This window comes from Tauraco erythrolophus, chromosome 3 (genome assembly GCF_009769465.1).
Source record: "Tauraco erythrolophus isolate bTauEry1 chromosome 3, bTauEry1.pri, whole genome shotgun sequence".
Taxonomy (NCBI): Eukaryota; Metazoa; Chordata; class Aves; order Musophagiformes; family Musophagidae; genus Tauraco; species Tauraco erythrolophus.
Window position 1 is genome coordinate 90,578,082 of NC_141467.1, and position 12,057 is coordinate 90,590,138.

A 12,057-nucleotide genomic window follows, 5' to 3' on the forward strand; every position below is an offset into this window, starting at 1 on the left:
ACACCAGCTGAAACAGTGCTTAGTCATCCCAGCAACAGGACACCCCATCCTAAACCACACAAGTTAAAATAAGAAAAGTGCTGGATGATGTCACATCCTTCACCTGGGGGAGATATTTATACTAAGAAGCATCAGGAAATGCACTGTAAGTGGTCTGCTGAACGTGTACCTTTCTAGACCCTCGCCTACCCAAAACAAACGTTTTATGTTTTACGTCAAATAAACATTTTTCATTACTTTTAAGTAGCTGTGCACAGTTCAGTCAGACTGAAGGAGAATACACATGAAATGTATTTTGAATGGGGGGAAAAAAAAAAAGTTGCAACCTCATAATTTTGAAGCCTCAAGTATTTGTAACCAGAAGGTAAACAACAACCTTTTGCAAACCGGCATTAGGAAATAACGCCCCAAGCGAGTCCGGCTGGATCCGACTCGGGACTGGCGAACGAGGCGGGCCGGGCCGGGCCGCGCCCCGCTGCGAGCGCTCGCCGCGCCCCCGGGGCCGCCACCGGCCCCCGGCCGCCCCAGCGCGGCTCCTCGGGGGAGCCGGGGGGCCCGGTGCCCTCAGCCCGGCCCCGCCGGGAGGCGGTGCCGCTGCCCGCCAGCACCGCCGCGGCCTCCGTCCGGGGCGGCCCGGTGCGGGAGCGGCGAGGCGGGGCGGCCCGCTCCCCGGCACCCTGCGGACGACCGCCCAGGCCCGGGCGAGGCGAGGCGGGCGCGGCGCTGGGGCGGGCAGGAGGGAGGCGGCGCGCACAGGCTCGCCCGCACCTGCTCCTTCCTCCTCCTCCTCCTCGCCCACCTGGCCGCGCCTCGGCCGTCCCCACCGCGCTCGGCCGCAGCAGCCGCCACAGCAACATGTTGCCCAGGGGGTCCTCGTCCATGCCGCCGCCTCCCAACCCCGCTCCCTACTTCCCGCCCCCCCGGGTCACTTTGCCCTCCGGCCTGGAGATCCTGCGCACCTACTCGGGAGCCGTCATCTTCCTGGAGATCGTGAGTGCGGGGGGGAGTCACGGGCGGCCGCCGGCCTTCCCGCTCTTTTCCTTCCCCTCAGCGCCCCGCCGCTGCTCCGCGCCCGGCTGCCCGGTGCCCGTCTCTTCGCCCCGCAGAGGCGGTGGTGCCCGGAGCCGCGGCGGGACGTGCCTCTGCCCGGGGACGGCCGAGCAACAGCCCCGCGTCACCCCCGCTCCTCACCTGCCATTTTGTGAGGGGCAAAGGTGCGGGCGGCCGAGGCTGCGGCAGGGGGGAGCTGCGGCCGCGGGGCCGGTGTGTGGGACACGGGGCTGTGCCGGGAAGGGCAGCGGGACCCGTCCCCGCTCCCCCCGGGCTGCCCCGGCGCGTTCGCTCACCTCGGGCCGGGTGGCGGTGGCGCTGGTAGCGGCGCGGCGCTTCCCCCCGCCCCGGCCGGGCGGCACCGGGAGGCGCGCAGAGATGGGGTTAAGCCATCGTGGGCTTTGAGAGCCCCAGACCCAAAACCCCGCCATGGCGAGTGACGCTGGTTTTGGTCGTGTCCGTGCGTTACGGGTCCTGGGCAAACTCCTACGAGCGTGGTTAATTTCTTGTGCGTGTAAGACCTTACTGGTGTACGGCGCTGAGGACCTTTGAGCTGAGGCTGAATGTGAGGCTAGGCAGAACCGTGGTGCTAATTAGTAGGATTCAAAAAAACCCAAACCAAAACAAAAAAAAAAAAACCACAAACTAAACCAAAAAACACATCACCAAAAAACCCTTAGCATAACTCATCTGATTTTATTAAGTTGCTTGGTTTTTTTCCCTTGAGGTCTGAACTGACTACCGCTTGGGCCCCAGTCCGTGAGGTGGATCCCACCCTGCCAGCTGTAAAACTGCACCCGAGCAAAGAGCTCAGAGCACAAGCCCAGGTGCCAAATCAGTCCCTGAGTCAGTGGGGACGAAAGGTCAATTAGGTTGGCCAACATATTATACACACCTGCAGCCGAGCTGAAGTGGTACAGCATGAAGGAAGTGGCACAGCAGTGGGCACTGAGATTGGCAGGCTCTATGGTAGATTTCTAAATTTATTTTTAAAGAAGCCTGCAAGGTTGCACATTCAAAATACTGAAAACGTTTCATGTGTCGTTGCTTTTTGTTTAACACTTTCTGCTGTCCCTTCTGCTTCCTCACTGCCTGTCACTATCTGGTCTCAGAGTAACAGACTACACCTGGAGTCTTGTGAAACTAGAGAAACTAGTTTGGTTCTTCACAGCAGCTGAAAAAGGAACCCTAGAGAACAACTTGAAGGCTGCCACATAAACCCTTGGGAGTTTTGAGCTGAGACTAGCAATGCATCTTTACATATATGCTGCAATGTAGCATGAGAGAGGAACCAATCAATTTTATAGTAGGCATCTTTTGAAAGGTATCTGTCATCCAATCTTGATTCAAAAGAAAAGTCTCTGGATGTGAAAATGCCGCCTGACTTTGTAGTTGTAAATCTGTAAGATTTAAACAGGAAAGTAGTAACTTGCTTGGGAATTGATTGTAGCTGTCACTACGCAGCGGGTTGAATTATGAAGTTAAATAATTCTGTAATAAATGAACATACTTCAGATGGCAATTGCAATTTTCTCCAGTTATACTTTTTTATAAAGAGGCAGGATTTGCAGCGAAAGATAGTACCCTTCATTAGGCCAAGAGTCGATTAAACCAGGGAAGCCTTAAAGCGCGTAAATTCTCCATCAGCCCATCAAAGCACAGCATCCCCACCACTCATTTGCTGTGATCAGTATGCTGAAAAGAAAATTGGTGGTGCTGAATTCTTCCCTGGGTTATGATAATTCGTTACAACAAAATTTATAACTTGCCTTATTCTGCATTCTAGTTTTCTCTTTCACTTTATTGCTTAATATGTTCTTTTTCAGAGTTTTATTACAAATGCATTGAAAAAGAGGATGCAGTTTCATTTCTGTATCTTGTCTGATTAGGAGTATAAAACTAAACTCTATGAGATTGAATTCAAATCTGATGTACATCCTTGTCATGCTGACTTTAGTGTATATATAGGGAGGTTTGTATGTGTGAACCATGTTTTCACATTTCTTATATTTCCATGAAAATGAGAGTAAGGCTAAAATTTTGAGCAGCAAGTCACCTGGGTTTGTAAATACCGTTTTCAAGATTGTTTTAAGAGCTTTTCAGAATTTCAGAGTGGCTTCATCTTACTGCCACTTAGTGCTTATCATTTCTGAGAATGGCACTTGGGCTCTCTGAGTACTTTTGAAGTATGTCCTCTTGGTTCATAAAAGCAACCTGAGGACGTGTTGATGTGTGGTATTAGTTCTTAGGCAGAACGTACTGAATAAAATTTATCTCTCAGTTCATCGTCTGTATTCCTTTCCTTGCAGCTATTTGGAACAATAGTCTGGATTTTGGTAGCTTCTACCCACGTTCCACTGCCGCTGCTGCAGGGATGGGTGATGTTTGTAGCGGTGACTGCGTGGTTCCTGTCCATTGTGTTCCTGTGTGTGTTCCTCTTCGGTTATGCAAATAGAATTGCTGTCAACTGGAACCAGACGGTAAGATTTTTTTTCTGTATTTAAGGATTCCTTTGTTTTATAAACTGAAAATCATTTCATGAGAAGTACTGATCCTAAGGCTTAATGCCTGGCCTTCTGTTTTAGCAGAAAGTTTTTCAAAACAGAGGAATTCAAAACTAGAAAGAGTAGGACTACAAGGATGACAGAGGAAATACAGGACCTGTTTTATGGTGGAGGCTGAAAGAGCCCAGCATTTGAAACTGGTTGAAGGTGTATACTTGTCCTCTACGAGCACATAAAATGCACGAGCAGCAGGAAGAGAACTAGTTTAACAAGGCATGACAACAAATTTCTTTAAATGGCCGGAAATAATTGCAGACTGCAAATCAGAAAATGTTTTCTGCCTATTAGAGAAGTGGTAGTAATAGCCTGTGAATAATGGGAGGTAGAAAGATATATCTAGTATCGTCAAGGAAGTGATAGATTTGTGAACCCATTGTGTGATGTGGTTGTCTGAGATAGCACCAACTGGACTAAAGCACCCAGGAAGTCTCCTCCTGTTCCTTAGAAAGTCTTCTGCTGACTTTTGGGTCAGATCCTTAAAGCTAGGGCAGCGTTGGTGAGTGGCTGTTAGATCTTAGGTAGTCAAAGACAGCATAACTGGCAGTATGATACAGCCTAATATCTTTTTAGGAAACTTAATGTTTATCTTTCTTAGAGGAAGCTTGGTGAGACTACAGATACCATTATACTCTGCTCAGCTTTTCTTCATTGTGAAGACAAGACTTGATTCTTGCTGTAATGGATTGTTATGGCTTGTGCTCGCAGACTGTACCTTCCTATTAAAAAAGGGAAGCTGTTGGCTCCAGTTTTCGCCAACTACATGGATACCTCAGGTTATTGGCTGCTAATTTATGTACTCCTTTGTTGTCATTAACTGTTTTTTACTTGGAATTATCTGTTCAAGTTATTCACAGACAGTCTCTTAAAACAAACGGTCTTTAGAGCAAATCATAGACCTTAATGAGTTTGGGGCTCTAACTGATAACTTCAAAGGCCTTCAGTATTAACAGACCGGATTCTATTAAAACAAACTTTAGCACTTTGATAGCAAACACATATACATACAGTGTCAGCTTTCCAGCACAATACAGGCAGTAGTTAGACTAATAATGAGTTACAACTACAGAGACCTTTACAGGGATTTATGCTGCGACATCCTCACAAATTATGATGCAACAAAGCCCTTGAGCATGTGCATAACTGAAGTAAATTAATAGTGTCCTGGGTTTCATTGAAACTGTTTGCCAATCTATAATCATGCATGTATTTGAGAGTTGCTGGGTGAGGGCATAGCCTTCTATAGATTGGAAATGCCATACAAACGTTCGTCTTATAAGAATTGTGTAAGTGTGTCTTATACATTGGCTACTTGATGCTGGCAGTGATTTGTTGTACTGTTAGTTTTGTCCCCTTGTATATGATAAATTACTAAAAACTTTGTATGTCAGGAACTTGCTACGTGATGTGTATAAAAGCTCCATCTGTAGGACTCTGTAACTTAATCTAAAAAGCTGTGTAACTAAGTCAACATCTTAAATAAATGCAGAGTGAATTGAATTGGTTTATCTCTAACATGGTAGCTGAAATCCAGCCCCTTCCAGCTGTCAACAAAAATAACACTAGATAGGTCATTTGACCACTCTTTTCAGGTACCAAAATGTTCCGTAACTTGCTGGCACTAAACTCTTTAGCAACACTTCAGAAGGATTTTTTACCTTCTGTTGCAAATAAATAATTACTAGAAACACTAAAACTATTTTTATTACTATAAAATAAAAAGGCGTACCTGTTTGGTTTAGGTTAGCATGTATTTAGATAAATATATGGGTTTGTTATTTCGTAAATTAACTATACAATAGAAGTCAGAAGCTACAGGTCATTAGATTAGATGAAAAATGGGAAGAGTCCTGGCTTAGTTGTATTGGTTTAGAGATTATAGTTTCATTTAGAGATTCATGAACTAATGTGGTTTAAGACTCCAAGAGTTTAAATGTATGTTTGAAAAATAGCATGGGGTTCTGACAGGACTGCATTTAGTAGTACCTTATGCCATAAGTAGCTTCATCGATACTGATACAGGTACTTAAAAAATAAGAAGCTGCACAGTGAAACGATGGGGGAAAACATGGGCCTTATGGAGGTACGTCACTGCATTAAACCAGATGGTGTGACAATTACTGTCCTTTACAGCCTGACTCACCGCACACTTGTTCACAAAATTCGATGTAAACTAACATATCATGCAGATCTGGTAGTGTTTTACACACACTTGGCGTGAGGCTTTGATGATTATACAAGTGTGGAGACAAGGGAGGGTTAGGCACCATGTTAGCAATTACCAAAAAACCTTCCCTCATAAGATCTTGGGGGTTTTGGTCACAGAAACCATAACCACATGAACGTGAAACCTTATTGATGCTACACAGCTTCACTGTAATTGCTGCCAGGAGAAGGAAATTAGAGGGTTTGGCAGGAGACTGAAGGAAATTAAAGAGTTTGTCTTCTGAAAATACCTCTCCTATATGCAGTCAGCACTGTCTTCCTCATGGAGCTATTTGTGCTCCTTCATGAGCAGTGGTGCCAAAAGTGTGCAGCCGGGAACACTGACAGAGTTGCACGCTAGGTATTTAGCAGCCCAAGAATAATGGACGTCCTTGATTACCCGTGGCTTTACGCAGACCTTTCAAGTTGCTGGAATCCAAATACGGAATACAAATATGGAATACAAGACGGGTATGTCAGGCCGTGACATGAGGCCCGGTGTTTGTCACACAGTGAACACACACCTGCACGCAGTCTGACGTGGTGTGCGTAGGCGATAGCATGAACGATATGCGTGTCCATCTGCCAGCTTGAGTGAGCCGGGGGGAAGCCACAACAGTGTCTGGTGGAGAAATGCCTCCCCCGGCTGCAGCAGAGCACTGCCTTTTCTCCGGTGCTGGGGTAGGTCCCTACTGTTTTTTTCTATGAGGTACAGACGTCCCAGCAGAGCCGGAGACTGAGGGAATGTGTATTATGCCCGAAGCTTGGGATCTGGCAAGCCTGGCACATAAAGGCTATCCAGGTAGGTCAGGAAGCCATCCTCTGCCCCCTTATCTTCTCAGTTCTGTTGATGTCAGTGGGGCCTCCTGGTGATACTGCAAGAGGAAGTAATTGGTTTTTTTAAATGGAAAAAAAAAAAACCAACAACCCAGTGAGGATGCAAAACCAGAAGTTGGGAATTACTGCAGCTATTTTGCCAAAATTTGGATTCCAAGTAATTAGCAGTCATTAAGAAAAACAGTACACTCTATGACCTAACCTCAAACAATGAAATGATTCTTAATTAAGAGAAAACTATTTCCTGATGTAAGTGGAATGGGAAACTAGTAGCAGCTTTTATCATAACTTACCAAAACTGACTAGGGTGTGATTTAAGTAGCTTTAGCTGCTATCAAATATGGAACAAAAGTTCCATGGAGTTTGAAAAGAAAATTCTTTCAATAAAAAGAAAATCTCACATCTGCCAAAAAAACAGTTCTCTAAACAGGGAAACGCAGCACATTCTCCCTTTGCCGTCAGACAGTCAGTAGGTAAGGATGTTGCACAGTGATTTCTAGTGCCTGAGAATGCTGTCGCTGTTGTGATGGACTCACACGTGGTGTGCCCTGGGTTCTCGCTCTTGGCGTACTGGTAGTCCGCTGCACTCAAGTGAATTAAAAGTGCATACAGTAGTGCTGGAGATAGACTGTATGCTGTGGATGTCATCAAAAAGCATACGTATACTTGTGTATAATTTAAAAAATTGTGCTGTGGCTTTTGCAGACCTGCGCAGGGATAGGCACCAAGTATATGTTGTATAGATTCAGGCACCGAGTGCAACGCAGATGTCAGCTTTGCAGACTCAACAACAGAAGGAGATATTGGAAGAATATTTTAGACATTTTAAAACTGTACTGGAACATGTCTTGGATCTTGCTGTGTGGAACTCTGGACTCTGAAATGCAACCCACAATGAGATTTAGGCACCAGAGCTGCTTTTTCATGTGCTGTGCAATAATAGAATCCAGAAATGAGAGTTAGATGTTTAAACCTTTTGTTCAGCTAGCATTCACCACAGAGGAGGGAATCGCCTAGAGAAGGCCAAGAGAGAAGCATATTTAAAGGAAATCCTAACTCCTGTCCTCTAAAGTCTCAGGCGTTTTTTTCCACAGTATCATGAAGTACTTCCAAATTACTGTATTTTGAGTAGAGCCAAGTCAGAGAGCGTTGAGGAAATGCCTCAACTCTTGGATTCTGATTGTATTGGAAAGTAAACTTCAGCTGTGTCAAGGCTGAGGTGCTTCTGGGCATTTACAGAAGCAAAATTTAAGTGTGAAGGGGGTACTTCTGAAGCTTAGGTTACAGCTGAGAAGGGATTTAGGGGACTGCAAGCTTGTATGGTACTGCTTAAATTGTGGTAAAGTTGGCCTGTATGTCCCTCCTTTTTTGTCTAAGCTGTATGAAGGGAGAGTTCTCTAAGCTCCAATGGCTTTAAAGTGATCTAAAAGGTCAGCATGTGTTCACACAGATGAGCACGTGCCTCTTAATTCGAAAGAATATAGGGTTTGGGGAGAGAAAAAGTTGCCCTTTACCACTGATTATGTCAGGGAGTTGCTTATAATTCCAAGCAGCTGTGGAAACACATGCAGGTTAAGGTCTGAGATGGATTTAATGCTGCTTATCTAAAACTACTGTTATCAGTGCTCGTCTCATGTTTCAGTGTTGGGTTTCATTTGTACTGGGACTAGAAAAATTAGATACGTATTGCAGCCCAGACTGATTCTGTTATTTGCTTTTCAGGATTTTCTTTTCCATGGGGCTACTTTTGTCTTTTATTTTGGAGCTTTTCTGCTGCAAGCAGCAACTACATCTCTGCATCACTTTCCTCGCAGATTCAATTCCACCGCACAAGAGAAGATTCTAGCTGATCATGAATATAACATAAGCATAGCAGCTTCGGTATGTATTTCATGTATTTGTATCTGGGGAGCAGAAGTCTGTTGTAAGCCCCTGTAGCCAACCATTCAACTTGGGAACTTAACAGCGAGCTGGAATAGATAAGAGAAGCTGTGAGAGAAAGGATTGTCTTTGAGAGCAGCATATAGTGTCTACCAGTGACGTGCAAATAATATTGGAATAAGCTAATGCTGGTGCGATAGGTGCTCAGTTGGTACTCTTCACTATAGTGTTTGAAATGTATGATCACTACAGCTTATAGTTTTTAGACAAGATATTTTGTAAAAGCAATGTTGGTTGTTAGAATAGAAGAAAAATATAACGGAGCCTTCATCAAAGCATCAGGTGTGAATTCCATGCCTGTGCTCAAACTTTCATTTGCTTTTTTTGTACCATTTCTAAATTTTTGTACCATTTTTACCATCTGTATACCATTCCTGAACATGTCGTTGGGAAAAAACCTTGGTCTAGCTCCTTGTGAAGCTCCAGATACATATTTACTACATCAGGCATAAAAGTTATCTGTAAGGGCCCTGCTGTCTCTTACGGCAAGGGTTAGAGTGCTTTTATTGGTAGCCTGAGCTCCGACTGCATTTTTCTCACTGTAGTTGCATCATCATTGAATCACTGTATCTGGTGATGTGGGTGTGTGTTGCTGAGTCAGAAAATATACCAGGCTCTAGCTTTCTCCCTGCCTGGACCTCCTGAAGGGCAAATAGAGGTGTGCCTGTGGGCTTAACTGAAAGAACCGAAACTACTGCTCTTATTTGTTTGTACCATCTAGAGGGGTCTTGCATGCCTCAGGGAACTGTATATATTTATTAAGCTTCTAAAACCCTCTGTGGGTATCTTTTGTCCTTAAAACTAAACACACCGTAAATTTTGCACACTAAACCGCTTCAGTTCATCTTAAGATAAAAACAGATGAACATAAAGTGTAAGGTTCACATTCTCTCTGCAAGAGGAGAATAAAAAGGAGAGGCCTTTTGCTTTGTCAAGCCAGTCTGTGAAGGGGTACGGTGGGCATGTCAGTCCCCCAGTCCAGAGTGCCTCACCATTACTGACTTGCCAGTAACACACTTGAGCACATCCGATCCCTGTATGGCCATATGGCACAAGGGCAGAGGTGGTGACTCAGAGCTCTGCCTGAACTGATGGAGGCTTTATACTAAGCAAGTATCTCAAATTCTACCCTTCAGTGTAGCTCATCTATCCTTGTTCAGTGTGTTCAGATCCCACTGAATATATGGTCACTTTAGTGATTTTGTCTGACAGCAGGATACTGGGGACTCCAAGACACCCTTTCCCCCTTCCATACTGTTTTTCCAAGGGAGAATTAAGTTCTTCAAGCCCCTCAAATCCCTGTCAAGATAGGGGAGGTGAAGGCTCTTTTATACCTTGCCTCAGTATTTTTTATTAAGAGATACTGGGAAATGGTGAATCAGATAACTGTAGTCTTTAGCATCTTTGCATTTTTTCAGAAAGTATATAATTAGAAAGTCAGGACATACACAAAAAAAATTGTAATCCTTCGAAACGTTTCATTAAAACAGTCTTGTGTTCTACATGGAAAAAAAATAAAAGGTTGCTAACATTTTGTCTTTTAAAATTATTTTTGTATACTATGGAAGTGTTCAAGGCCAGGTTGGATGAGGCTTTGGGCAACCTGGTGTAGTTGAGGGTTTCCCTGCCCATGGCAGGGGAGTTGGAACTAGATGATCTTTGAGGTCCCTTTCAACCCTAACCATTCTATGATTAAAAATATACGTGTTCATTTGATTTGGGTGGTAGTTCTACGGTGTAACATCTATTCAAAACTTTATTGTCAAATTAACACTTGTATGGGAAGCCAGGGATAGGTTGTTACGACAAGTTTGAATTCGTATGTTCTAAGAGACAGCATTCGTCATTAGCACTGGACAATATAAGAAACTATTTCTTTCAGCGGTTCAGTTTCTCATTTTTTCCTTCTGGTTTACATTATATGTTCAAGTTTGCTGTGGCATGTCCTTCAGTTCAAATCTGTTCAGTTCAGTTCTTGAGCAATAGCAACTTCCTGGTGTTTCTCAGGAAGTTGTTCTAGTGGCTGGTTGTCTGGTCAAGGAGGCCAGACTTGAAGCTGTTTCTGTATTTCTGCAAGCAAAAGAGCTCTGCTGTTTAGAGGGATGTCGTCTTAGTAGTTTGCTGATAAAGGCATTCACTTGGAATTAAATCTGAGATTAATGTTTAATCAGCCTAGATAAGAGAAAACTGAAACACGCTGTGTACGTACGCACAGGATTGGTTGGTACCATAACTCATGCAGGCAGACGTTCTGTTTCATATTCAATTTCAAAATGTCTTCTCAAGCAAGGAAGTAAGTTAAAAGCAATAACATGGGGTTATAACAGGGGAGTTAATGGGAAAACTTCAGAGGATCCCAAACCTAACTTTACCTTAAGCGTTTTGGCTGCGGGAGGTAACTTTTAAATCATTTGTGTTCCTGTATTGATTTAGAATAAAAAAAAAATGTAAAACAATATAACGTATGATTCACTTTTTTTCTTTTTTGTTCTTTTTTTCCATGCTTTTCTTCTAGATTTTTGCCTTTGCAACAGCTGTTTGTTATGGTTGCAGCACAGCCCTGGCATTCAGGAGATGGAGGCTATAGCAGTTGAAGAGAGGTTAATGCTTGAGTGTTCCACTTCAGATCAAATTAAGCGCTACTTGTCTGTTTTACTGTAATCTAATTCCAAAAAGACTTTTTTTTCTTAAAATCTGTTTTAAAGTGCTGAAATACAAATAACCCCTAATCAGGATTTCCTTATCAAAAAACAAGTTTCCATCTCTTTCCTTCCTAATTTTTACTTTTATTGTGTACTCATTGTGTGGTATTATGGAGTTCAGGGATAAACAGATGTGTCTTCAGCAGATAGCAGAACTCTAGTGCTAAATCAGAAGAGGAAGAAAATGGAAACTAAAGCAACATATTAACTGCATAGGCAGCTAAAACGTTCCCCCATTGTTAAGTCCTGGGATCAAGCCTTAAATGTTTTGCAGCAATTTGGGGTGCTCCACACAGGCAGAGCCTTGAGGCTCCATGTCGAGGCATGGGTTTTGTGCCTGCTGCTCCTTGCGTGATCAGAGCCCAAGCTGACTTTGTGATACCAACTTACTATATATGTTATTAACTTTGATGTACAGAGAAAATATTTTAAATATCCATCCGATTAAATCTTTTGGTACTCTTTTATAGCCATATCCAGCTATGGTCACCTGATCCTTAGAGCTTACTGTGTTCCTTAGTAGATGGAAATTGTTTTGGACTGTCAGTCAGTAGTTCTTAAGTTTTAGGAATTTAGCTTAATCAGATCTATTTATACTGCAAAACAAAACAGTGCATTTGTGTTGTGTGTGTATATACATGGTATATTTTTGTTTAATAGGAATATTTGCACTGTTTGTCTTTGTTGGAGTACAGCTTTGTTTTTGTTACTTCAAGTGCTGCGTTTGTTACTTATTATGTGAGTCAACATCATTTGAATGG

At 43.6% G+C, this 12,057-nt stretch overlaps 1 protein-coding gene across 1 annotated transcript; it reads left to right on the forward strand.

Annotated features, from left to right (window-relative positions):
* Positions 1-855: 855 nt before the first annotated feature.
* Positions 856-11,181, forward strand: MAL2 (mal, T cell differentiation protein 2). Its single transcript, XM_086609536.1, has 4 exons — positions 856-990; positions 3,360-3,530; positions 8,376-8,534; positions 11,110-11,181. Exons 1-4 carry the CDS (start codon positions 856-858, stop codon positions 11,179-11,181), a joined length of 537 nt encoding a protein of 178 aa, XP_086465662.1.
* The last annotated feature ends 876 nt before the right edge of the window (positions 11,182-12,057 follow it).

Excerpts from the sequence above, each read along its gene's own strand:
- MAL2 (XM_086609536.1), top strand. The coding sequence starts at position 856 with ATGTTGCCCAGGGGGTCCTCGTCCATGCCGCCGCCTCCCAACCCCGCT. Across the intron at positions 991-3,359 it reads CCGTCATCTTCCTGGAGATC|CTATTTGGAACAATAGTCTG; the intron begins GTGAGTGCGGGG and ends CTTTCCTTGCAG. Across the intron at positions 8,535-11,109 it reads ACATAAGCATAGCAGCTTCG|ATTTTTGCCTTTGCAACAGC; the intron begins GTATGTATTTCA and ends CTTTTCTTCTAG.